Source organism: Seriola dumerili, unplaced genomic scaffold, assembly GCF_002260705.1.
Source record: "Seriola dumerili isolate Sdu_G_001 unplaced genomic scaffold, Sdu_1.0 BDQW01000068.1, whole genome shotgun sequence".
Lineage (NCBI taxonomy): Eukaryota > Metazoa > Chordata > Actinopteri > Carangiformes > Carangidae > Seriola > Seriola dumerili.
This window is the reverse complement of record NW_019174323.1, coordinates 14,608,266-14,636,110: the sequence shown is the minus strand read 5'-3', so window position 1 is coordinate 14,636,110 and position 27,845 is coordinate 14,608,266. Positions and strand designations below refer to the sequence as shown.

General features: G+C 43.3%; 1 protein-coding gene across 4 annotated transcripts; it reads left to right on the top strand.

The window, feature by feature from the left end:
• LOC111219702 (rho GTPase-activating protein 17-like) lies at positions 1–26,966 on the top strand. Of its 4 annotated transcripts, XM_022742425.1 has the most exons (21): positions 1–485; positions 8,631–8,670; positions 13,120–13,224; positions 13,468–13,500; positions 13,996–14,072; positions 14,830–14,941; positions 15,650–15,726; positions 15,883–16,000; positions 16,711–16,779; positions 16,956–17,037; positions 18,018–18,145; positions 19,713–19,824; positions 20,030–20,111; positions 20,244–20,324; positions 20,414–20,527; positions 20,719–20,810; positions 21,703–21,850; positions 22,128–22,412; positions 23,199–23,347; positions 23,647–24,189; positions 25,702–26,966. In XM_022742425.1, exons 1-21 carry the CDS (start codon positions 433–435, stop codon positions 25,833–25,835), a joined length of 2,634 nt encoding a protein of 877 aa, XP_022598146.1. In that variant the 5' UTR covers positions 1–432; the 3' UTR covers positions 25,836–26,966. The 4 variants fall into 4 exon arrangements, with proteins under 4 accessions (XP_022598146.1, XP_022598147.1, XP_022598148.1 ...); XM_022742426.1 differs by lacking the exon at positions 13,468–13,500; XM_022742427.1 differs by lacking the exon at positions 22,128–22,412.
• The last annotated feature ends 879 nt before the right edge of the window (positions 26,967–27,845 follow it).

The window sequence follows — 27,845 nt, the reverse complement described above, 5'->3', positions numbered from 1 at the left end:
GCTCCCTGCTCTGCGCTGGGAAAAAGCGGCCGACGGATTATCCAGCTCGGTAACGTTAGCTCGTCGGCTAACGGTCAAGACAGACACCGAGAAGCGCCATGAAAAGCGGCCGGAGCCAGTGAAAGTTAGTCACGGCTTACTTCGGGACTTTAATGTATGGAAATAAACAAAAAAGGACGTTCGCGGATCATGCCGTCGCCCCCAACGGGGACTTTTCTCTAGTATTTCCACTTGGGAAAGGCTAGCTCAGGGGCTAGCGAGGCTACAAACTATTTTTAATTGGCTTTGGGCTCAATGGCTCTCGCTTGTTTTTCCCTGTCATAGCGACAGCTTGGGAAATTAAAACGGGGAGAGGCCCTGAGAACTTCATGACAAACCAAAGCCCGGCTTTGAAGCGTTACTTCGGAAGACTAGACTGGCAAAGGACCGAAAATGAAGAAGCAGTTCAATCGGATGAAACAGCTCGCCAATCAAACAGTTGGCAGGCAAGTACTGAAGTTGTTTACTGATTTGAAGCTCACCAGCAAACACACTTTCTTTCGGTGACTTCCAGGGCTTGTCTATTTAATTCAACTTTAACCATTCACTGTACTTTTCCTTAACGTGCCCTCTAGCAGTTATGGCATTGAAATGTTGCTCAAAAAGGGAAATTACACAAACTAATACAAACAAACCTGGTCAGTGGAGGCTGTGTTGACAAGGATAGTCTGTTATGAATGACTAATTTGCTTTTAATAGCTGACAACAAGGTTTAAGGACATGGTGCTGTTAATAAAAACTGGATGGGGGAGTGTTAAAGGCTTTCCTTGATGTGTGCAAGCGTCCACACTGCTCTCTAAACCCAACCAGATGTCCCTCTTTAAAGAATGAATCAGCTATCTACGCAGTGTTAGCAATAGCACTATCTGATATAGTGGGAAATAAACACCAGCCACGAGTCCAGTTTCCCTGCAGGGTGAAATAGCATATGTGTGTTGTGAAATTTTGAAAAATATTGGGCATGCTGGACAGGTTTAGTGATGCATTAATAGTCACTTTTGAAGCTGTTGTGGATAACGGACATTTTCCCACCAAAATCAACCCATGCCAGGCTGCATTTTTGAGTTTTTTTTGGGAGTCTTTGTATAAATGGAGATGCAGAAGAGGTTGAATATGTCAGACGTGCCTATTGTTGGTTGAGTTTGTTTCCCATACACATGAAAAAAGTTAAGTAAAAGTAAAAACGGTAGCTGCGCAACTGGTCAGATATGGACAGGTAGAAATGTTACTGGGCTAATAATAGTGAAGGTTACAAAGCCAGTATCCCCATACAGATACCATATTATGACAATATGTTGATTTGTCCCTAGCCAGGGGTCAGGCCTTTGCTGACCCGTCACTGTCTGGTCTTACATTCTCCTGTGCAGCAGAGTTCAGATATCATCTTAAAGGAAAAAGATGAGAACCGAGTGAGATAGGGCTAATATGGTAAGGCAGTGGATGCTTTGTTTTATACTCTGCACTACAGCAAGATTCACTTTCAGTCTGTGCTGATAAAGTGGTAGAAACAGCTTCTCCATTAGTGAAACACTAGACGTTCAGCTTCAACCAGACATCAAACTTGAAGCATAAAGAAAACAGATTAATGTGTTTAAGTGATGGAAGTATCTCCCTGTCTCCACTTAAAGCATTCATTTCCTCTAAACTTGAGGCATGTGCCAGTGTCTAAGCTAATAAGTGAATGGATCCACTTTTAGAAAAAGAGCACAGATCCCAACAATGACAATGTGTTCTGCTGTGTCTAGTGCTGTTATGCTGTTGTGCGATGACAAACAGTGTCCCCGTGTAACTGGATATCTAAAGTAGCACTGGCTGTGGCCCGGCCTTGGGAGGACAAGAGGGTGAGACACGTCACACAGGCTGTGTTCATCATGGGAGGTTGACGCTCATTTTTTCTGGCATTTTGTGTGTGTATTTAGTGGTTGTTAGCGTGTGGGAATCAACAATGTTTGGCACCTCAGGCGGACAGCGAGTGCACCAAGCACTGGACATCACTGACAGCCTGGGAACGATAATGTGTCTTTTTAAAATAGACTGGCAGTTTTTATTTCCTACATTTAAATAAAGAAAAAAAAAATTGAATCCATATATATAAAAGTGTGCAACAACTGAATATTTTCTCAATTAACTGATTAAATATTTTATATCGAAAATGTGAAAAACTAGTAAAAAATGCACTTTACATTTGCCAGAGCCAAAAATAACATGCAGATGTCTTGTTTTCTCCAACCAACGGTTGACAACCCAAAGATATTTCATTATTTCATTATAAAAGACAATGAAAGGCTGCAGATGCTCAAATGTGAGGAACTGGAACCAGCAACTGTGTGAAATTTTGTTACTTGAAATATGATTAATCATTTATGAAATTAGCTGCAGATTGATTTTCTGTCTAATTATTTATGCGCTAAAAAGTTAAAGATTTTAATAGAAGAATAGAAGAGGCTTCTTATGCTTCTTATCAGTCAATGCAAATATGGGCTATCGGACCAGTACTACACACAGTAGTATTTTGATCATTTTAGTAATTCATCACCTTAGGTATTGTATCCTCCGAAAAATACAGCTCTGTTTATCCATTAAATATTATGTTTTCATAACTTTTAATGAACATGAGTCATTATTTTTGTCATATTACAGTCTAAATTATATAATGCCTACTTTAATATGATGATATGATAGATGATCTGAAAATGAAAATAATCACAGGTAAGCAGACAAACCAGAGGGAGTTGTTATTAGACAGTCAGAAGTAGAATCTTTGGCAGAGATGCAGTAAACATTAATTACCATCTCGCCATCCCTGTAATGTTTATCTGATGGAAACTATATCAGCAGACTCTACAAAGAGAATCTGCCCTAATAATGTTCCTACAGCCAGGACTTGAGACCAGAAGCAGCAGGGCAGCTGGAATACTCATAATTTCCTCACTGAACTGTACAGCAGTAAATTAAGACTGGAGAGAATGTAATGCAGAAAACAGACACGTGTGTGTGTGTCTGTGTGTGTGTGCGTGTGTGAGCGTGATTGCAGTAGCTTGCTCATTTGTATGCACGTGTAGGGTGGATCCCCTGTGCTTTCATATACATGCACTTCTGAATGAGGGATCTCGTCAGCGGTTGGAGTAGGGCAAGGAAGCAACCTTTGCTTTTTGCTTTGTCCATTAAGTTTGAACCTGCCTGTGTATCTACGTCTGCAAAAATGTTGGAGTGCAAAAGGCCCTCTCCGCTGCCCCCTGGGTTCCTGTGATTGTGTGAAGGTAGAACACTGTGTCCAGAAAGCAGCCGCTCTGAGGAAATCTCTCCTTCTTCTTCTACAAACAGGAAACTGCCTCCCAGAGACATGCTAGTGCTTTCTAGAGAGGAGTAGGAGAGAAAGAGAAAGAGAGAGAGCTTGGAAAATTGATGTAGGAGCAGAGAGTGAAACTGAGGTGGAGGGGGAAAAAGAGCAAGTTATTCATTCCAGGGAACATGGTGAGGATTCTTGGGATCTCCTTGTAGAAGTTTATTTCTGTGCGCTATCTTTGAGCTCCCTGGCACTTTACATGCACGTTTGCTGCAGGTTAATTTGAAAGATAGTAACACCTTTCAAGGAGATAACCCATGAATACAGTGTTACAGGCTATAACCACTATCTGAGTAAAGATAAGCTAACAGTCCTGCTCCGCAGATCCAGGGGGAGGACTGAATTCGTCACCGTGCAGCTGATTTTTTTAAGAGTTTACATTTTCTCTGTTTTGCTTGCGATAATGACGTCACCTGTAATTGTCAGGAAATCAGACTTAGATAAGTTTGTCAGTCACATGATGTGGTTCAATCAAGGCATGAGCACAGAGGCTGCTAATAAGGGACGGTTCAAAGGTAAAGAGTATTGTACAGTGAAGGAATAGGCCTTAAAAAAGGGTGACCTGAGACATGAAAGTGAACCTGTAAAACGCATATCTCAGTTTATTATTTAGGCACCTGAGCTAGAAATTGTCCTTCTAGCTTGGTTCATTATCTTAGGCTCCTCAAGGGATTTCAGCCACTAGCAGCCAGCAGAAGTCACTTGCATATATGTCACACACCACATTAGTGTAATTGCTGCATCACTTTCAGTTTATCTGGATTGGTGAGGTAGTTGCTTTGCTACACCAGAGTAACTTCAGTCAGTCAATAATGAGTTTATCACAAATGACTGAATCAGGAGTCTTTTTTTAACTACCAGTTCCCTGTTCTGAGACTCTGAGCTTCCTAAAGTCGGGTCAACAAAATCACAGATGGTTAAAATTTCCCCCCCTGCACTGTGACAGAACGTATACAGTTTTTTTATCAGAGCTTTTCTCCTCACTCACAGTAAATCATTCACTGGCATTATAAACCGCTGTATTGTATAATCCTCTTTGATACCATATCTAACAACAACAATAGTCCTACCGGCTCAGTGTTACGCAATCTAATGCAGATCTATTGTATTGTATGAAAGTCCTTTAATACAGAGTCAAGATGAAATGACTTTTTCCCCACAGGGATTAACAAAATGTCATTGCTGAATTAACCAGGACAGGTAACTCCCACATCAGGTATGTGTGCAACTGCTAGTGATAAACTAGACCTACAAGGTCCTGGCTCGGTTTGTTTGTCAAAGTAATGTCTGCTGTCATCCAGATTATTAATTGCAAAGAGAAAAACGTAATTGGCATGACTGTGCATCTTTTAATTATAATCACTTCAAGTAATGCTGACTGTTGGGTGGTTTTGACTTGACTTAGTCTAAAGCCAACGTATCCTCAAGTGACAAACTAATCACAGGTCTGATGTTAACAGCTTAAGATTTTTGACTAATGCTGGGCTTAAAAGGTAGAGTAACAATACCACAGCTGAAATGATTAGTTGTTTAATCAGTAAATTGATCAAGAAAGAATTAATCTGCAACAATTTTGATAATCCATTTATTCATTTGCGTCAGTTTCAAGCAATAATATTGAATATTTGCTGGTAGTTATTAATTGTTACAATAATGCAATATAAATATCTGCCAGGAAGGAAGCATCCTGCCCTGTCATGATATATATAGGTTAGCTTAGCCTTGAGCTATGATCGTTTCAGTTTTCAGCTCCATGTTATTATGCTCACTCTCCAGCTCAGGTCTAATGTGAATGTAACAGCTCACATAATCAGCTACATTAGGCAGGTTGTATGGGCTGAGTCAGTCACTTATTCTCCCTGTTCCTTTCATCTGGGTCCAGTATCCATTACTTTATGCCTTAAGCTGCCAACTGTTGCAGCCGTAAGAGGTGGACCCTCCCTGCTCCTCAGCCCGCTGATTGTGTTGAGTGGCCTGCAACAGCCGCTCTATTGTGCTTATGGCTGCAGTATTTACTTACCACCCTTTTCCATTTTGATAGTAGATCGTCATGGTTACCATTCTGAACCAGTGGCCACGGCTGTGCAGGGAGGATCTCTTGTTGTTAAGAAGTCACATGCAGCACGCAGTGACACACTTTCCTCCAAAGGCTCCTGCTTCAGTGAGGCACGATGGGGTCAGCGCTATTCGCTGTAGGTCAGCTGATGCCGGCAAAACAATTGTTGTTTTGTTTGTTGTTGTTTGTCCTCTGCTCAGCCTGCACACAGCCTATTTTTGCCTCTGTGACACAGTGCTTTTTGGGGTTGGTTCACACAAATGTTGCTATTATACAAGCTAACGACTCCAAGTATCTTCACATGCACTGATCATTCAGTTGCAACCAAGTTAGGGCAACGTTTGCAAATATCATGTAAACCCCACTCTCACCAGGTTCTCTTGCTCACATCAGCTTCAGTAAGCAGAACTCAGTTAATAGAGCTGGATCACTCATCAAGCTTTTGTATTACTCTTGGCATGTATACAGTTTAGTCTGGTTTCCTCTGGTGTTTTGATTAAATTCAGCTCATGAGCTACAGAGGTCATTAAGTGGACCAGATGTAAAGCGGTGTTTGAACAGCATTAGTTGTGGTGGGAAAAACAGTAAATGTTTTTTTGCAGCCACAGCAAAACCACTTTTAAAGTGCAAGTCTCACACTGCAGCGTGCAGAGATTTGGTGGTCCTGCTGTAGAGACTCATCACTTCTGAAAAATATTAAGTTCTACCTCCATTTTCTTGGCACATTCCTATGTGCATGCATAAAGTACGATATTACAGTCCCTCTGGACATTAAGCCAACTAGCAAGCAGAATTTATAGGGGAAATTAAGTGTGCACATAAACATACTGAATAACCTGTTTTTACAGGCGATGTTTGTGATCTATAGGCAGGTATTCATGAAGGGATGAGTCTACTTGATGAACACAGTGGTTTTTCAACAGGACCACATAAAGAGCTCTTCAGCATGTAGGCTACACCAGAACATGGATTCCATACTGTGGCTTCATAATCACATTGTGTGTGCATGCGGCTCACATTTTTCCTGCAGCGAGCTGGAAGTCTTGTCTGTAGGTTTCTGTGAGTCCTCACTCTGCTTGTGTGACCTCACCAGCTTGGCTATGGCGCTCCTCCAGCGAAGAGAAACTCTTTCCATTCATCTCAAGCTTCTAGATTATTCTGGTTTGGCACTTTTAAGAGTCTTTAACCCCCACCCCCAAAATCTCTGCATTTGTATTTCTTTCCTTCTAACCCCCATACGATCATCATCCCATCTCTGTCAGTCTCTCTCTGTTTCTCCCTGCTCCCTGCCTCTGTGTTGTAATTGAAAGCAGCTGTGACAAGGTTACTATAGTTCATAGAAAGCAGTTTTTGGAGGAGGGCCCAGGCTTCATTTAGAGCTCCAGTTACCCTAAATGCAGGCAAGCCACTGTCTACAGGTCCCTTCATTTAGGAGGGTGAGCTTACACTTGACTAGACATAACACAACCAGTGTTACCTGTCATAATCTTGGGTGAAAGTAAAGAAACAGAAAGTGTGGCATTAACATTAACTGATAAATCATTTAGGCTGAAAATGTCTGAAAATGCCTGTTACACATTCCCAAAGTCTAAGGTGATGTCTTTAAATGTATTGTCTTATATTCCACACTCCAAAACCCAAACATATCCCGTTTGCTATTGTAAAAGGTGAAAGAGACGAGAGAAAAAAATTACATCTGGGAAACTAGAACCAGTGAGTTTTTGGCATTTTTATTTAAAAATTTGACTTAAACAATGAATCATTTGTCAAAAGTTTTGGCTTATTTCATTTTCTGTCAGATGTACTAAAAGCATGAAGTCTTCATATGGTAACAGTTACCTGACTGGCTGTTGGTAGAGCAGACACTTAACTGACCATGGTCAAATTTTAACGTTTTCAAAGTTTGTTTAATGATTATAAATTCCCACGCTAGTTCTGGATTAACCAAATTATGTGTCACTGAAACCCCGTAGCTAGAGCATGCGAGCGAACATACTAGCGCCTAATATTCTTCTTTAGCTGCATGGATGCACCGAGATGTCAAGGCCAGTACAGACCTTTTCAGGTGGACAGAGTATTGACCAGACATGACCAATCCACTGTAAATAGTTTCTTCATCAATAACATAATAAAATTCAGTGTTAAAGTGAGTCATTACATCATGGCTGGTTATTGACCCAGTTTTTAGCGCTACAGCAGCCCATGGCCTCATTTTACTTTACATAAAAAAAGATTTTGAGAGCACTGGTATTGGATCAGTTACATGCATTGGCAGTGGCTGTCTGTTGAGGTATCAGTAACATGCCAATAAAAAGATTCTTTGCCTTATTAAAACTCATATAGATCAAAGCATTGATGTGTTTGCTTCATAATGTAACTTCTGCACCTGAAAAAATTAACAATACAGCAGGTGTTAGTGTCCTTCTGTAAGTATACTGTAGTTTTGCTAAATTGAGTCTCTTACAGTTGCATGTCATAGCACCCAACCTGACTCCTGTCATTGACCCTTTGACTGTAGTGTTGCCTTTTCCTCCCTGTAGTCACAGATGCCACCAGCCTGTGTGAAGGTGTTGACAAGCAGTTTGAGCTGCGTCCGTTTTTCCCAGCCTTCTCCTTTTAAGTGAATCTAATCCGTCTGACCTCTTCACGTCCAACTATTAGTTTACTATTAATAGGCTAAGGAGCAAGGCTGTGTGGCTGCCCCCACGCACGACACCGTGAGCACGGCTAGCTTTGGCTTAAGGAAAATCAAAGTGTGTTGAGCAACAGAGAGGCACCTTCTGTTTGATTCTTTCTCACTGAGCTTAACAGAATCTTTTTATTATCAGATATAATTCAAGCTCGTCACAGTTCATGAGTTTTGAAAAAGGATCATGCAGCTGCAGCAGCTGTAGTCTGATGAGTGTCAGGTTTTGCCTTGGCCTCCAGCCTAGATACCAGCCTTGATGAGCAGTGGCAACAAACCCAATACACCCACCCTCTCCTGAAGCATTCTCACGGATGCCGCTGTCAATACCTGACACTATTTTAACGTTGGAAGCACAGCGTAGAAACCAGTCTGTCAGGAGCTGTGTGACAGACATTTCCACAGTGACTACACAGAGCAGCATTGAAGTACAAATTCTTATCTTGAATAATTGTCTGCCTGTGCTAATCTGAATGCTCTCTGTTGTCTCTTCTCATCCACAGAGCGGAGAAAACAGAAGTCCTCAGCGATGACCTCCTGCAGGTAAATCATTAATCTGACTGTCGAGCTCTGACCGGCTCGTAACACTGTTAGCATCTGTTAGGCAGTGGCTGCACTTTTTGTCCCTGTGGAATTAAAAACGGTTCATTTGACAAAAACAGTTTTTGTTTAAAAATAGTCCACCATGGGCAAACTGGGGAAAAAGATAGACATGCATTAAGCACAATATTATTGTTTTGTAGCCACTGAATAGAAGGTCAGCCCTCTGTTTATCTCCCCATGCCTGTGCAGGATCACATGACCCTGCTGATGAACCTGCTCGATTGGCTTTACAGAGAGGATGTTGTCGGACATCCGTATTTTAAAAGTTTGTGTTTGTCACTCTGTTTAGACCCATTGATACTGGTGTAATCATGGTGATATGAATAAGAATATGCTACCAATACCAGCTCTGGTTTCAGTATATTTCGACAAAGTGTAATGCAAAAAGAAAAATGATGTTCAAATAATGTTTAACTTTCTTATATGCACAATCAAACAGTCTTCCTGTTGTGTAGACACTGACTTGTTGGTGCACAACTTCAGCTCACTTTCTCTCACGTTAGCATCATGTGCTATTGAGAGCTCAAGTCTGTTCGTCTTTGTTCCACCTCAACAATTTCAAAGCTCAAATAGAGTAATTTCCCTTATTAGTCCCTCCTCTTGTCTTGTAGGTGTGTTAATCATTGATAAGCCTTGGTGCAGTTTATAATTACAATGACAACCTTGTAGAATGTCACTCTCCATTACACATGGTTGCATTTTTTCCCTTAGTAATGATCTGCAACTTCAGACATATAATTAAACACAAATTTTTCTATTTGGTTACTGATTCATGCACCAGCGATTCAGCCCCAACTTGGCTCTCAAAGGCTTTTTAGTTCCCTGTTGCTTTTCTTCATTCCCAGGGCACTCATCTTCTCTAAGTCTACATTAACTTGTCTTTAATATTAGCATGTGAGAGGCCAGTACTGGACGCAGGAATACCAAAATAATGACCACTTGTAACAGTAGATGCAGAATTTCGTTTCTATTTCATTACTGACTTAGACAGAAAATGGTCTGGTTGTAGCTTAAAGAGTAGTTGGATCATGTGCTGACGAAGCTCAAAAGTATGCAAGTATTCAAGCAAACCAAGCAGCAGCTGATATCACTTATTAGTTCTTGCTCTCTGGTTGAAGATTGCTAATCAGAGCATTCAGCTGGAGTCGTGCTTTGTTGAAATTAAGACCTGTAAACTCACGGGACTGTTGCTGACACAGTTGAGATGCACTGTGTATGAAAACTGCTGGTGCAGGTATTTCCCAGGGGGAAAACTATTTCCACTCCCTGAGGCCCTCTGAGACAGACAGCAGGTGGGGTTGGGACAAAATACAGGCTGCTCAGCAAAGACATTCCAGCGATGAAGATTGTCTTTGTGTGTGAATGGGAGGCATCATAGATGTACAAACAAACTCAGCTGGCTTTGTGTTATGCCTTGAGAACAGCCACAATGTCTGACAGCCTCTATTCTTATTATTCTTCTCCCCACCCTCTTTTGTAACCGGTGCATAAACAAACAGCACTGACGGATCTTTAAATTCCTTCGTTAGGTGGTGTGAAAATAAAATGGGCCGTATATGGACAAGAAACACATTTGAGTGACAGCTAGAACATCAGTGTTGTATTTAAAGCAAGCACGAGTGTAATACAAGTGGACAAGCGGACGGCGGTGACTAACCTCTCGGGGTGCTTTCCACTGAGGAGAGGATGTAGTATTATATCTGACAATTGACTTTCACTGTTCCTCAAAGACACGATTGTTCTGCCCCTGTCTGGAAGTCAGCCGCTGTGACTCTGTGGGCTCTGGTTCTCACTTCACAGGGACGTTTCTGTCTGATAAAGGAAAAGGGAGTGAGGGATGGAGACACGGAAATCACTTGACCCCTTTCATTCCTGAGATGGCTGTTTCACATAAAAACAGAAATTCTCTTTTTATCCCTTAATTACTGAAAAAAATCCATCTTTATTATTTGTGAAATGTTGACTTGAGTTACCTTCAATGAAACTTTTAATTCAAATTTGGTGCATTCACTTTCGCTCAGCCTCCTACTTCTTTTTCTAGCGTCCCACTTCTTCTTCTACAGCATTCAGGGTTTTTTCTGTTGATTCCCCCCATACAATCCACAATCAAACAGACTTGGTTTTAGTGGTATTTTCACAGTTCACTTTTTCTTTTATCACTTCTCACTACAAAGAATTGAAAGTGACCATAAAAAGCGACTATTTGAAGCATCATCTTGAGTTTTAGCTCGTGTCGTAACAGCTGCTGACCTCTGCGGTGAGAGGTGGCCGGGTGCAACGGCAGCTCTGTGACCGATGGGTCTTCAGTCTTGTCCCCCAATACCCTGTCCTGCCCGGGGTGTGCCCGTGAGCCACCCAGCATTCTCGTACCAGCTGTCCAGTCCTTGCTGCTCTTCTGTATAGCAGAGGTTACCACAGAAATACTAAAAATAAAGTGTTGAGGGCATTTTGTACGGTAGCTTTAAACACTTAATTATCACTATTGGAAACAAAGAATATTTTGTTCATCAATGGCTCACTTGAGTAATTCCACCCTTAATGCGTCATACGGTGTTATTTTTGTTCATTCTGGACTTGTCCAGACATGTTAATATTATTTCTCTTAGGAACCAATAAACAAACACTGGCACACAGACGTACACCTTCTCTGTCTTTTTCTCCCCGCCTGTCCCACTTTGTACTGGGATTCCCTGCTTCCTTGATGCGTCATGGGATTGACCAGCTGTTGACCTCATCACACAGCAAGAGGAAAAACACACCCATCTTCCTTTTGGCTCCCAATGGTTCTGCTTAGGTTCTCCCACTCCTCCGCATCTTGTGTTTTTTTTTTTGGTTTTTTTTGAGTGCATGGCATTGTGTCTCACCCCCATTTTGATACAATGAAAGGAAGAAGACTGCAGTACTCCCAGTGCCATGCAACCAAAACACTTCCAATACACCCACACAGGAACTTCGCCCCTAGAGCACAGGGAGGGGGAATCCCCCGCTTGTTTTGTGCCAGGTACTCACTAGACTGAGTCTAAGCAGTGTTTCCAAACCTATAGCCTATGGAAGCTCTGTGTGTGTGTGTGTTCAGTAAGTTTGGATTTGACCCAGCTGTTTTGGGAATGCCGGGGGCCACCACGGGTCAGGAATGACGTAAGACCGCGAGAACAGAGGGAGGGAAAAGGCGAGAGGGGAGGACGGCGTACGGAGGCGGATATCTGCTGTGGAATTCCTGAGTTCCGACTCCGTTCTGTTTTTGGAACACAATCGTCTGGTATTTGGTTGATCCTCCCTCTGCGCTTGTCTCTCTCCATCTCTGCTGGCTTTGGCCTCTGGACCCCAGTGTTCCCACTATTTACAACATTGTTTGTCCCAGCTCTTGAGTTCATGTTTGTCCCTTTTGAGAGTTTTATTTTCTTTTTCTTTTTTTTAAAAAAAAAACAGAAGACACACCTGTTCTGTTACACGCAGCCTGCCGCTTGTGGGAAAGTACAAGCGTTGCCAGTGTAAAGCAGTTCTTTGCATCATCGGACTCTGCTGGCCAGACTTTTAAGTAGACTTGAACAGTAACTTGCAATCATCAGTTCTTTTCATGGGCTGGTGACAGTCAGTCTAATGTTTACACTGACTGTCCCTGTCAGGCACCTGGCACGACAAGGACAGTGAATAGTCATCCTGCAGAGCTTCAGTCGGCCTCTGTCCTTAAGCCAGAATAGCTGTGCTTCCCATCAATGACAGTATTATATCTTGTCACACTAAAAGCACAGAGTGGATCTGTGCAGTCGGGCCTCGTAGACAGGAGAAAGCCTGTGTAATCAAAAAGGTCTTTTTAAAGCCAAAGAACCCCTCGCTCTCGGTCACAGCTCGGTGGCCGTTGCTATAGAGACACTTCCGATGAGTCATGTGTTTCAAAGATAACATTCCAGTGTTGTTCAGCAGGGACAAGCCTTATCAATCATGTTTATACTTTGACCCCTGACTCCCCGGAGGCCGCTGCAAATCAAATCTCAGCGTGGAACTGGACCTCATTAGCCATTAAGTGTGCACTGTGCACACACACTGTCGTTTTGGTTTATGGAGACAAGTTAATAGTGTTGATGAGATTAAAGGAGCAGTGTGTAGGATTTTGGGAGTATCTATTGGTAGAAAAGCAGTATGATATTCTTCTTTTTTATAAATAAGTAACAGTAATAAAGACACTTATACTGGAACAATCATGACAGGATGTAGTCCAATACTTAAGTTTATCAAAATTGATTTTAAATTAATCCAACAATCCAACAATCTTCTCACCTAAACTACAGAAAGTCTTCCACCGTGCTCTTGGATGACTTGATGTATGACACTGTCCACAAAGGACATTTGCTAAAGATCTCCTCTTCCACATTTTCATCTTACACGCAGATCGAACGGCGCATGGAGTTGGTGCGTGTGGTGTCCCACAACACACACAAGAGGATGGTGTCATGTCTGCAGGGACACATCGGTGCAGATGCAGAGAAGAGACATGTAAGACACGAAGCATGTTCCAACGAGACCTCTGTTATAGCTCCAGTTTACCTTTGACACACTAACTTCATCAATGAGTTGTTGCAGGATGTGTACTAGCTTAATTTTTAGCATCACTTCCCACACAAATTTTGAGTTCTCACTGTTTTTAGTTGAACTGACTACAATTATCCACAGTAGGCCAACAGTCCATGATTTCTCTTTTGTGTTTTCTACCCCACACTACCCAAATATGCACTACAGTCCGTACCACGCCTCTATACAGGAAATGGGCAGGTAAAAACACTGATTACTTATTCCATTCTCTGGTCCTCAGCAGCACTTGCTCCATTTCCCACTCAGACATCTGTCATCTTTATTCACTATGCATGACACTTTTGCCTTTGGGATTCTCTGGTAAAGAACAAACAGGATGTTGAAGACTCGTAAATGTTTTTGCACAAATATAAACTGTGTAACTGTAAAAAAAAAAAAAAAAGCTTCAGCATTGTCATTTGATAGATGTCTTACTTCCTTAGTTTGCATCTTAAATCCCGTTTAACATCTGTATTTTCCTCCTGTGCTCGGAAATCTCTCTTCCTCTTCCTGACTCTGTGAATTTACTGTCGAGCTGCTCAGTGGAAAGTCCTTGATGAACTTTCCATTGCTTTGAACGTCTAATAATTAAGCTACTGTATAGATATAGGTACTTCTGTGCATCTACATAGTATGACATAGTTTATGTCTCAGTATGAGTCTAATCGCTGTCTGCATCTGTCACACACGCCACAGAAAAAGCTTCCTCTGACAGCACTATCCCAAGCGATGGTGGAAGGTGGAAACCAACTGGGAGAGGACTCCTTGATAGGGTGAGTACGGTGATTGATTGATTGACACACCACATTGTCACATCCTCCTCCCTGGCAACTGTTGCTATATGGAGCAGATGCTCCCCAGAGAGTGTGAAATATGAGGCTACGTATTCAGGGCAACCAACCTGCCCAGTTTTGTGTTGTGTTGACGGGACTTTCAGCAGTTCCTTTACGTGAGGATGAAATCACTCGTCGTAACTGAGAGACACATTTAAAACAGGACCAGACAGTTTGTAGTTGAGGATCTAGAAAGTGAATGTCTCCAAGTCTCTGCAGCAGCCGTGTGTCTGTCTGGAAATAATGAGGAAGAGAAAGTACATCAGTCAGTCTGCTAGTAATTATGATTTATGTCAACTGTCAGCTACACTGTTTTTGTTTTTTTGTTTTTTGTTTTTTAAGGTTCAGGGAATTCATTGCATGAAACACTGTGGCCCAGAACAATGACTCATTATTGAAGGTCGACAGTCACCAAGCCACCGTTTGTGTGCTCCTGGTTCTGAGCTAGAAATGATGACATTATGTTGACCTGTTTTTGCTTTCAGTTATTGACTGAAACAGAGGATTATGTTCTGTGCTAGTGGCACAGATTGTAATCCGTCTGTGTTGTAACGTGAATAAATTGACCTCACATCCTCACCCGGTAGTGATAATGATGCATGAATATGAATGTGTTCCGATTTGAAAGCTCTTTTCTCTCTCTCTCTCTCTCTCTCTCTCTCTCTCTCTCTCTCTGTGCTGGCGTGTGCATTAACAGGAAGATGATGGAAGTGTGCGGCGAGGCAGAGAATCGTCTGGCATCAGAATTGATGCAACATGAGCTGCAGATAGAGAAGGATGTTCTGGATCCCCTCAGCCAGCTAGCAGAGGTCAGAGACCTCACATCTCCTGGACACAGCAACAGTTGAACACAAGTTTAAATATTTAAAAATAAACCTTTTATATCTCTTTGCTTGTTTAAAATATCAGCCCCAATCCTGTCTTTTTGTTGTACACTGCCCAGTTGCAAATGAAATAGAGCTTTTGAGCCAAAGTCACATGGACTCACATACCACATACCATATTGGCTAGTTTTGGTAATGTGATCCTGTGAGGTAGGAGAAGAAAAAGTCAAAACAAAGCTGATTCCAGCCCTCGCAACATTAGCTAAACATAATGGACTTTGACTGTGGTTTGCCATCTGTCCACTTTGTTATACCAAGTTTCCCCTAACGCGAGTAACTGTTGAGCCACCAGACATCTATATCTTTGTACCCAGAAACCTTGCATTTTAGTTTGGTTCATTACAATTGTCCTTCCTGAAAAGCTTTGCTACTGTTTTGGTTTGGAGGGGGCCAGGAGCCATTTACAGGGTTCTTAGTGTGACAAATTTGTGCCATTTAAGTATAAAATGTGAAATAAGAGTATTACACGCTGTTGCAGGTTTTTCTATTATTTTCCTGTTAAAAAGACTAATCAGCAGTAAGATCTTAGTATAGTCATCCAGGAAGAGCAAAACTAATATTTGCCAGGTCTTTGTCATCGAATGACTTTTTAGGCTTTCATATCTTGGTGTGTTTTGGATCTAATTTTTGTAGGTCGACATCCCCAACATCCTGAAGCAGAGGAAACAGCTGGCCAAACTAGTGCTGGACTACGATTCTGCCAGAGCAAGGTCTGTCTCATCGCTTTATCCATATTGATGCATCCTGCGAGCACAAGAAATGAAACAGAGTCCACATTAGAGCTTCTGAATATCACATTGTGGTTCTGTGTCACAGAAATAGTCTCATCCTGTTTTCCAATTTTCCCTTTGTCTCTCCAACCTCAGATGGTTGCAGGCAACCAAGTCAATAATCTCAGGAACAAATACACAAGCACTGACGGCCAAAGCTGACCTACTCAAGGAGGAGGTGGATGAGGCCATGAACAAAGTGGAGCTTTGCAAGGTAACCAGCATGCATGTAGATGACCTATCGCTTCATTGTAGTCTTGTGTATCAGGTTCATAGCAGCCCAGTGTCTTTGATCCTGAATGAATAGAAAGGCTAAAGGTCATTTATGGTCTTAGTGGACTGAGTAAAAGAAACCGGAAATAGTCCTTGCCATAAAATCATCACCGTATAACGACTGGACAGTCCAAGACCCTCGGGCCCTCTGACCCAGTTTGCTGACGCAAAACAAATGGCTGAAAATGCCCCGTCAGCTCTGTGCGTGTGTGTGCATGTGCGTGTGTGTGTGTGCGTGTGTGTGTTTGTGTGTACTTGCATCAATTGAGTTGAGTCACTGGTGAGTTCTAGTGCGTCGTGGCTGCATGTTGTGTCAGGTTTTCTGTCCAGGAAGCGCAGGGCCTTGTGTTTCCCCTTCACCAGCCCTCCCTCCCAGTCTCTCTGAGTCCTGCCAGGAGCTGGAGGATTTATGACTCGCGTGGTGCTTAGCTGACCACTGACGCCACCTGACTGATGACACTCTGTTGTGGAGATGGAGTTCTTTAATAGATTAATAATGGTTTAGTACAATAAAACTACTCTTCCCCTTTCTTGGTACTCGTTTGTATTCTTGACTGCACCTTTTGACTTGGTTTAGAAAAGTACTATATGAGTAATATTAAGAATATTGTTCTTAATTCTCCTGTTAAACTTCCTGTCTTTCCTCCACAGGATCAACTGGCTGCAGACATGTACAGTTTTTTCTCAAAGGAAGGCGACTATGCCTGCTTCTTTGTAACGGTGAGCACAGCGAGTCAAAAATGTGTTTGCCTGAGTTTCTGTGGGAATGTTCACAGCTGCAGAGTAACAGGGGAACACAGACTTGGCCAGCGATTTTTATTTACTTTTCTATCATGTACTTTTACTGTTTGTCTTCTTCTACTCACCATCTATCCCTCTCTCTTTTGTTTCTGTAGCTCTTAGAAGCTCAAGCTGATTACCACAGAAAGTCTCTCACTCTTCTGGAGAGCGTCTTGCCAACCATCCAGGCTCAGCAAGGTATAATGCACTCAAACATGCCTTTTCACACACACCCAGTTAACACGAAACAGTGCAGCGCTGTTGTAGGAAGTACACACAAGAAGGCTCTGTGCGGCCCCATAATATGGTGCCTTCTTACGTGTTTCCTGGAGAATGCGCATGTTTTTCTTTGGTGTCTGTGTTGTTTGGTGTCACTTTTAAACCTTTTCCCTGATACACATTTAAGAAGGTGTGTTCCTTATTCCCCTTTCTGGCTTAAGAAATCGACCAGCTACTGCACCTTTAGGTGACATCACTTTGGGTTTCTAACTTCTGGTTGCAGTAACTGCTAAAAGCCACAGCCGAGGCCCAGATATTAAAGAATAGTCTTTTGTTTTCACTGTTTTGCTCCCAGAAATAATCTATTTTTCCCTTTTTACCAACATAATGTTTCTTATTAAAGCTGTCTTGTTCAAGGAGCTTGTTTTTTTCTGCGCTAAATACATGTGGTCTAAACCGGACAAGCCTGGTCTCCCAGCATGTGGTGATGACTCACGAACTCCACACACACACACACACACACACATACCCCCCACCTCTTCTCACATCACACCCACCTGGGTTTTTGCAGGCCCCCTCCACCCCCTACCCCCACCACTTCACTCCTCTGCCTCCCTGTTGGCTCGCACATTAGCTCACACATACGCACGTAAATACAGAGAGACAGCCGAACAGTCACTCCTGCTGGCTGGGAGCATGTGGTTATTATTTGACAGCACCCTGTGGGGGGAGTGAGGAAGACTGGTTAGGAACTGGCCCGAGGGAGCGTCACTGACCCAGAAATCTGCCGTCCAGACCAGCAACAGGCTGGTTCGCTCCTGTCTCAGTGCTGAAATGATTTTTATTGCAGAATGACAGACGGGTCATACGAAGCTACTTTTGTCTCCTCAGATGTGAAACAATATGTCTTGCATCACTGCGTCTCACTCTTCACTATCAATCTTCCCTTTCGTGATTAGACTCGTGGACAGAGAAGCCTGCGTTCGGCACGGGGCTGGATGAACATCTGAAAAGGAGCGGAAGGGAGATCGCCCTACCAATAGAAGCCTGTGTTATGATGCTTCTGGAGACTGGCATGAAGGAAGAGGTGAGGAAGTGAAGACAGAGAGGGAGGCTGTGGGGGGGGGGCCCTTTTTTGTAGATTAGTCTCTGGATCGATAGAAAGTGAAGACAGCGAGCTATGAGTGGAATCACACTGGTATGGATCGTCCTCTCCTTCTGTAAGATGTGTGCAAAGAGAGAGACTGTAATAAGAAGTGAAAGGGAAGTGTCTGTCACGTTAGGAGCAGCGTGACCCCGAGGAGGCGCTCGCTATATTTTTGGACTATGAGGCTCAAGGGGTAACTCAACTGACAAATATAATTTAAAAGTGCTTTTGCTGTAGTGTGGTCTCATGTGGATACACCTCACATCTCCACTGCCTTTACAGACTTGCACTCTTAAGATTTTTTTTTTATATTAAAGCTCCTGAAAACCTGGCTTCAGAAAGTTAAGTGATCGTCTGTACTGATGAATATTCATAACTAGATAAGCAGTGATCAAAGTAAAAAAATATACATGTTTAGTTATGACCCCGGGTTCATCGCTGAAGACGTGTCAAAGTGTCACCGGAAAAGAAAGTGGTGAGAGACCAGAACAGAGCTACAAACGAGAAGAGAAACTCACATTCAGTCACAATCCTGCTGTGGCATCCAAGGAGGCAATTGTTTGCTCGCATGACAGCTTTAATTAAACGGAAATAATGTCTCATTGCTCTGTGTCTGTCAGCTTGTTTTCGACTTTATGCTAATTGCCAAAAACTGATGAATGCAACTTTAAGTAGAAGTGACCAGCAGCAGTCAGCTGTGATTCAGAGGTTGCTATATATCTTCCTCCGGGCTGATTTCCCTCTGCAGTGTTTAATAACATCAATATGATTTTGTTTGCTCATCTGGTCGATCGCTCCTTTGTTCTCCTTGTTTCACATGTAAGAATAAAGAGAGCGGTCACAGCTCGTTAAAAGTCACATGAAGCTGTGGCTGTGATTAGTGGCTCCGCTGGTCACCGACATAATTGAAACCAAGCTTTAAGTTGTTTGTTCACATGAACATCTTAAGACTGACGGAGATGACTGGACGGACGGACTGTAAACAGGGGAAACTCCTGTGTCTCCGTAATGTTGTTCCAGAGACACTGTCGGCCGTTATGCTACAGTGATGATTTATGAAATGTTTGAGATGTCCTTTCCCCGAAACAAATATAGAATACAATAGAATCTACTTGTCTCCCGTCCATAAATCAGATCTCTTTGTGCACGTACTATAAAAAAAAAAGAGCTTAAGACAGTGCAAGTGTTAACTGCAAAGGGCTTTATTTGTGGCCCTATTCATTCCCTGTGTGTGTCATTATGGTGTGAAGACGGGCTTTGTTTATGTGTCAAAGTAAAGAGCGTGCTGTGCTGTGAGGGCGTGTTTGTTTGCCTGCGTTAAGGTCTCATTATGTGCAGCTGGCAGGGGGAGTTTATGTAGTGGGGTTATACACAGTCTATCTGTAATTGACTGTTAAGATAGTGTGTGTGCATCAGAGTGTTGTGTGCACATTGAATGCCTGCGTGTATCTTTGTTTGCTGGCAGTGTTACTGTGGTTTATTTGTCTTTTGTGTGTTTGTGTGTCAGGGTCTGTTCAGAATCGCAGCCGGGGCATCCAAGCTCAAGAAGCTAAAGGCGGCACTGGACTGTTCCACTTCACAACTGGAGGAGTTCTACTCCGACCCCCACGCTGTCGCTGGTACGTCCCAAACCAAGGCCACATTTTATTTAATTTTTTTTTAAATATAAAAAGATAGGTGTGTCACTTGAAGTAATTTACGTTTATTGAATAGTTCGTATTTGTGTCTCCTTGCCTTCTCTGTTACAACCTCTTCGTGGTCTTTTCTGTGGCTTTTATAAAGTGGCTGAAGAATATTAAACTATCAGTGGATGTGTGTTTTCAGGAGCACTGAAGTCCTACCTGAGGGAGCTGCCTGAACCTCTAATGACCTACCAGCTTTATGATGAGTGGATCCAGGCGTCCAGGCAAGGCTCATAACATCCTCACTGAAAATGAAATGTACAAATAGGGAAGGATATTTGAGCCATTGAGCCTTTTGTAGACTGGAACTAAGTACGTGCTCGCTTTCAATCATATTTGTTTTTCTATCTTTCTAGTGTGTCAGACCCAGACAAGAGGCTCCAGGCACTCTGGGTTGTTTGTGATCAGCTACCAAAGAACAACAGAACCAACCTGAGGTTAGTTATTTTCACAAGAAAGCTCGTCACACTTTCATGTTTTTCTGTTGCATGTGTTCAACCCACGTTACTCTCGTGTTTTCATGCAGGTATCTGGTGAAGTTTTTAGCCAAACTGGCTCAGGACAGCGAGGTGAACAAAATGACTCCCAGCAACATTGCTATAGTCCTGGGACCCAATCTGCTCTGGGCCAAGACTGAGGGGTGAGAGGGGATTGAGGGAGGGGATCATATTGATGACGAAGAAGAAAGTAGCTACAGTGTTAGTCGTGTTTTTAAAAAAATGAAAGGCATAATTCTAGTCTAGGGTGATGGAGTCTGTTATTTTTAGCTTAGAGTGCCACTCGTTATGGTGAAAGCATCTAATTTCTGCTCATCTGTATGTATACACCCAGGACTCTGGCTGAGATGGCTGCAGCTACCTCTGTGCACGTGGTGGCCATCGTGGAGCCCATCATCCAGCACGCTGACTGGTTCTTTCCTGAGGGTAAGCTCTGGATCCCTGTCCAGCTGTTGCTTTGCAGTCTGACCTTCTCTCCTTTACTTGCAGCCAATCAGAGCCCACCGTTGCGTCAGTGAAGGAAACTTAACTGCCTAGTAAGATATGTACTCTGGAGGTCAGATTGAAGGTTGATGAAAACAGATGTTACATATTCCCTTAATTCAGCTTGTGTTAAGTTAAACGTACAGCAAAGCAAATGAGGTGAATACAAATATAGTTCTGCATTACACATTTTATGACCAGAAGAGGCCTTTTTAGGATATTTTCCACTCTCTTCTTATATATTTATCTTTGGCTGTAAAAGACACCTTCACTTTGTTCCAAAACAATACTGTCTTGGTCGGAGTCAAAGCCAGTTTGCCTTTTAATCTGTGTATTTCAAGATAAATTGACTGAGTTTTCACCTTAACTGACTCGCCTGTGCACGTACAGAGAGGGATGATGGGTCAGAAGTTTGTGCTGTCACCTCTCAACCAGAGGGAGCTTGGATAATTACTGGCTATTTCCGTGGAAGTGCTTTGACACCTGTAATATAGACGTGGTGATAGACTCGAGTCACACATAATCCTGGAGAAGAATACCTAAAATAAGGCAATGGATACTGTTCATGCCAGGTAACAGCAAAGGTCTAGTAAAGCTGAGTATGAGCATCTGCTCAGACTTCACCTTATTTTTTTAAATTCTTTTTAAGTCTCAGGAGTTGCCAGTGCATCCCATGTCTCATGTTGAGGTGTCCTTGAATAAGGCTTTAACAGCCCTGTGGATTAGAGCAGTAACTTAAAATATCATCCTGTTGTCCATTGGCTTCAGTAGCACAAGTTCAAACTAGATATATACTAGTCTGTGTTAGTAAATCCAGCCCTCTCTGTTCCTGCAGAGGTGGAGTTCAACGTGTCCGGCATGTTTTCAATGCCCATACCTGCATCCAACCACAACAACCACCTAGATTATGACTGTGGCACCATTGAGAGGAAGAGGCCTGGCAGTATGGTGGTACCAGAGAACGACACAACACGCAAAGACAAGTAATCACCCCGGAGATGCTTTGTGCCTCCTGTCCCACAGCATTCATGACTTACTCCAGTTAATACTTTGGAAATCATTTTGCCTGTAATCCAGTTGCTTTTTCTTGTCCCTGTCTTTTGCTTCTAGTAAAGTTTGGGCTAAATTGGATCCTTATAATCAATATATAATCTTAACAGTTTTACTGACTTCTCTCAGAGCTCTGGGGTTTTGGTGATTCTCTGTCCTGCTCTGTTTTCTGTTTTTCTCTCTCACTGTGTCCCTGCTCTCCCCGTGTAGCACCCCTAACAAGCACTCGGACCACACCCTTCGTAGAGGCAGTAACACCTTAGGTAGAAAGCAGCACACTTCACCTGCCTTCCAGCCTCCTTTACCCCCTGTGGAGGCTCCAGGGCAGGGGCACGGGGCCGGGCAGGTCCCCCAGCCCGCGGCCGAGCCCCAGCCCCAGCCGCAGGCTCCTCTTGGGGGTTCAGGGTCTGACACAGCCCAGCATAGCTTGGCGCAGGGTTTGGCAGCTCTTGCAGCCGCTCAGCAGCTTCTAGCCCAGCACACAGAAGAGCTCAGGTAAGGGCTGCTTTCCTGCATCTCTGCTGCTGGTGGAGAATGACACAGCATGCCATGCAGACAGACAGACAGACAGACAGACAGACAGACAGACAGACAGACAGACTTTTACACTTTCATGTACTTCTCTGTGAAGTGATGAGGTCAGTCTGTCTGGCCTTTTAAAATGTAATGGATTAATAATGCATGTTTCACCAGTAGCTTGCGGACACCTCTTCATTTCTCGGTCACTTTGGTTCAGCTTGTTGTTTCTCTAGAAAAACCACAAGTTTTCTTACACCACTGCCACTTCCAGCTATGCAGACCAGACTTGTCTGAGGTCAGCCCACTGAAACAGCACAACAATGGCTGCTGTCATTCCGCTAACAGTCACTCTCAGGGCCTCTCGACTTCCCATCCCTCTGCTTTCCTCCCCAAATCACTGGAATCAGCAGGAACTTCACACTAACTGGCTCAAACTGCTTTGAGAAGCCTGGACATTGGTGCCTGTTATGCAACGGCTGAAGGGTGTCTTTGATTTAGTTGGTGAAAGGACAACATTCATTTCCAGACAGATAACACTATTCAGCTCAGCATTCTTTTTCGTCCTTTACAACACTTGACCCTGCAGACGAGTTTGCTTTTAAATAATGCTGAATCTACTCTAATAGCTCTAACCTTCATTAAAAAAAAGAAAACATTCAGCAGTGAATGCTGTTGTATGAGCAGTATCCAGAATTTCAGAATTCTGGGTTAAAATTTGAAGGATTTTTTTTTAAAACCTTTCTTTTTCCGTCTTCTCCAAAGCAACCCAAAGCTTCGTGACTCCACGACCGCCCCGACCCCCCTGCTCCAGAGGAATGGCTCTGGAGGAGGCGGCCAGGCTGCAGGACAGCTGGGCACCGGGACCCCCGGGGCAGGATCCATGGGGCCCAGTCCTCATATGATGCGCAGAGGTAAGAGTCTGCACTCTCATCTGGCACAAATAGACATATTTCTATAATATTATTAACAGATATTTGGCGTTCTCTCAGCTTTTATTGTTGGCCAAATTGTATTCTTTTACCTTTTTCAGTGGAAACAGTTTTTCCACCTTTTTTTTAAAATGATTTTTCAGTTTTTATTTGTATCTCTGGTGTTTGTGTTAATATTCTTGGCATGTAAACTGTGAACATAGATGAAAATATCATGTATAATGTCCTGTCAGGATATATATATTTGATATTCTTTTCCACCAATAATTATAAACTTCCAGGTACCAAGAAACAGGCTCCTGCCCCTCCCAAGCCGACAAACCCTCCTCCCTGCCAGCCCTGCAATTCAGTGAACCACACCTCCTCCTCAGGCTCATCCCAGTCCCTCAGCCCGACTCCCAGACCCCTGTCCAGCCACTCCCCCACCTCGCCCACCTCTCCCACCTCCCAGCCATGTGCCACGCCCAGACGCCACTCCAGCAACCAGCCGCCGATCCAGGCGCCCAGCCATCCGCCCCCAGAGCCCCCGACGCAGGCCAGCCCTCCGACACAGCTCTCATCACTCGGTCAGTCCGGCGGGGACCAGCAGAGCGCGGACCCCTCGCCTCCAAGCACCCCGACCCCTCCGGACACCCCTCCGCCCTCCACTGCCACCCAGGATGTAGCTGCTCCTCCGTCCCCGTCTCCCTATCAGTCGGGCTCTCTTCCGCGGCCGCGACCCGTCCCCAAACCCCGGAACAGACCGAGCGTCCCGCCGCCACCCCAACCCACCACACTGACCAATGATACTAATGGGATCTGTGCCACTGCTTACAAGATGATGGGTGAGTGTTGCCTCTCAAATAATGACAGCATGTAAATACTTTGCTTTAGTTTGTATATGAATGTCACTGCTGAACACTAATGTGCACTCTTGCTAATAGTCTTGCGTTGTAATACCTCCACAGGTTAAAGAGGCACCTGTGAGAGGTTTGTTATTAATTGACCTTTTCACTAGCAGCACTTGCACTTTTTGTGTCGCTCCTCACTGTGGACATTTAGTTCTGCCTGCCGCCTCCGTCAGATCTCATTTACTTCAGCCCTGATGCTCGACTGTCGAACTGTGTATCAAAGTATAGGCATTGAACAAAGGGACGAGAGCACAAAGCCACAGGAGGGAAGGTGAACTGACGGTTGTCCAAGTCAGTGTGCAGCGCTGACAGCTGGTGAGCGAGGAGGAAGAAGAAGAAATCATCAAAACCAATTAGTATCTCTACATGCATTGATCGAGTTTAATGAAATTAGCAACTTCCCGTCATTGTAACGCATCTTTTTTGTTGCTTTTACATCGTCCTCTCAAAGTCACTGGCGAGTTCTTGTTTCCTCCTGTGGCTTCGTATTTCCAGCAGTCGAACCTCATGAGGAGTAAATGCCAGAAATGAGAGCGACATTACATATGGTGCCCTTTTTTTTTAATCATGACGGCCTCGCATCAGGGCTCTCATTTATCATGAGTCACTCATCTTCATCTCCAGTCACTGAAATGCGATATACGAGTATGTAAGGGTTTGAAACTGATCATTCGTACCAAGGCTGGTTTTACAAACTGTGGTCATTTTCAAACCCTCACCCATTGTGTTGTTTTTTTTTTTGTTTTTTTTTAAATGTGAAGTATTGTATATTGTTTCTCATCGTAGGTATTGTTTTGAAACCAGTGTGTAACCCTGACGTGCATGTTTGCATGTTTATAACTGGACTGTTCTTGTCTTGTCACTAATATAACTGCAGATGTCGCACACAGCTCTTCATATCAATCATTGCATTCAGATGTAACCTGGGGATTTCCTGCACTATTTTCTCCACAGCTCTGGTCAAGCAGATTAATTCCAAACTTGCTTCACTACTCCTGCTTCAGATTACACACACTTCACTTTTTCCATCTGCCTGTTGCTCGGCGGCTCACAGTCTCTGAGCAAACACCGCCCCCTGCTGTGGCACTGAGCCGCTGCCGAGCCTCTGCTGCTGTTTAAGCTATGGAAAATATTACACAGGCTCATTGGATGGCATACTTACACCAGCTTTAAATGTTTTCATACTGCAGGATGAAGCTGCACATGGTTGTGATTATGGCCATTGTTCTTCTAATGTGGGCATGGATAGTCTGTTTATGTTTGCAGGATGTTCTGTGTGAATGTCTGCATGCATGGAAACGTGTTACTAACAAACACAAGTGGTGACAGACAGGATCTTTTCTGATTGATTTTGTCGTAGTTATGTATTTTCTGTTTAAAGCTTCTGCTCTTCGCCGTCTCCTCACCGTCACTTCTTTGTCCTCCATCTTGTGTCTCGCCCTCCAGACCCGGCGATGTCTTTCAAAGGGCTGAGTCGTGCTTTGGTCCCTGAGCTCGCTGTAGACCAGCAGCCAGCGACGGCCCCCGCCTTGCCTCTTCCCAAAGACTGTGACCTGGACACCGAGAGCACTGTCCTATAAGGAGGACATGAGGAGCTGAGGACACGCGCGCCGCTCCAGTGCGCCCACGCTCCTCCTCTCATCAGACACACACCTCATTTAGTCTCCTTCTGTTTTAGTCCCAGCTCATATCTGCAGCCCTCGACCTCTGCTGTTATCTTCTCCCAGTCCAGTGTAAATGAAGGACTTTAATGTGACATAATGCAGCTTCTGGCAGCCATGATGGAGGTTACAGAGCTCTGGGTAAATAAAGGCTATGATAGTAGATTGTGTTGAATAGGCGCGGTTAATGTCAAAATAAATAAGGCGGTTTATGAGAAACCAAAGTATCATCTTGTTTCGAGCACATTTGATTGATTAACCGATGTAGCTGCCGCGCCTGAACATCACTTACTTTTAATATTACTGATGCACATTAGTTGGATTAGTTGGAATCCAAAAAAAAAACAGTAAGTTATCTTTATATTACACATGATGTCACTTGTAATATGTCAGAGTTGGAGCTGAAAGTCAATGATTCAGCAACAATTTTCATAATTGAAGAACCAGTTTTAAGCAAAATGCCAAGAATTCACTGGTTCCTGCTTCTCAAATGTGAATATTTGCTTGTTTTGTGATAGTAAGAGGAATATCTTTGGATTTTACTCGGACAAAACAAGCAACCTGAATGTGTAAACTTAGAATAATTTGCATTTTCTTTACTGTTTTGGCATTAAATGATAAATTGAGAAAATAATCTGCCATGAAAATAATTTTTATTTGTTGTAACCTCATAGGGAAAATTACCATATTAAATAATTTAGTTCACTCACAGTCAAACTGAACCGATCTCTTCTCACACGCCCACCATCTCATCTTCAGCCTTAAAGCTGTTATTAGCCATTATTTACTTACAGAGAGTCCTCCTGACCTCCATGATGGTTCCAGATGTGGTTGCGAGGAGACTTGTGACACAAAGACTCTACACTGCAACACACACACACACACACACACACACACACGGCACCACCACCATCTCTATCTTCATACTGCGCTTCCTGCAGAACAAGCTCCAGACAATCAGCAACAAACAGCAGAGCGTGAGGACCGGAGATTCGCCTGTAACACCGTCAGACAACTGTGCTAACGATGATGCATAGCAATATAAAGTGTGGGTACTGACTGTTGTGAGGGGGGAGGGAGGGGGGGGTTCATGGGGAAAGCCAAAAAAAAAAAAATGGACTGATGAGACCTGTGTGGAATTTGGTGTGAGGTGTTTTTGTATTTTTTACTGTTGAAAAATGGCCTTAGAAGAAGAACTGAAAAAAAGATGAGGTATTTCTGCAGCACAGGGGGGAGGAGGGGGCAAAAGGTCAGCCGGTGAAGTAGAAACCAAAACTGTTGCTTAAGGTGTAGCTGGTGACTGCAGGTTTCCAGTCGCCTCAAACACTTGATTCCCCGCCCCCCCTTTTTTTTTTGTATGGAAACCCCATTCTTTCAACCCCACCCTCACTCTTGTATTTATTTACCAAGTTAAAAACACACATTCCCTGTGGCTTGACATAATTAATGCAGTCTTTAAATGTAAATCATGCCTTATCGGTTCCTCCCAGAACCATACAATAAGCATTATATATTTACTGTACGGAGGATATACTTGTCTCCTAGTACTACAGTATTTCCAAGAAGCTGTCTTGGCAACAGTTACGTTTCAGGGATGTAAGGAAGGTGATTTGACCCTCTGCAATAGAAGACGTGTATGGTTCTGTATTATTCCACAAAAGTTGTGTATTTAAATGTGTTGATTTCTTTGGGTTTTTCTAAGCTGAAGTAGCAGGGTGATTTACCCTCCCAGCCTGAACGCAGTCAGTATTTTTGCCTTTCTGTTTTTCTTCATCGCTGTGTTTTCTCTGGTGTGTTTTTGCCGGAGCATTACACACAACAGGCTGTGTGTGAGTGAATGTAGTGAAAGGACAGTTTTTTGTTTGTTTTTTTTTTTTTTACCAGCCTCTTGATCCTGAACAGAAAGACGCATAAACAGCTGATATTGCA

Excerpts from the sequence above, each read along its gene's own strand:
- LOC111219702 (XM_022742425.1), top strand. The coding sequence starts at position 433 with ATGAAGAAGCAGTTCAATCGGATGAAACAGCTCGCCAATCAAACAGTT. Across the intron at positions 14,942-15,649 it reads CCCTCAGCCAGCTAGCAGAG|GTCGACATCCCCAACATCCT; the intron begins GTCAGAGACCTC and ends TAATTTTTGTAG. Across the intron at positions 16,001-16,710 it reads ACAAAGTGGAGCTTTGCAAG|GATCAACTGGCTGCAGACAT; the intron begins GTAACCAGCATG and ends TTTCCTCCACAG.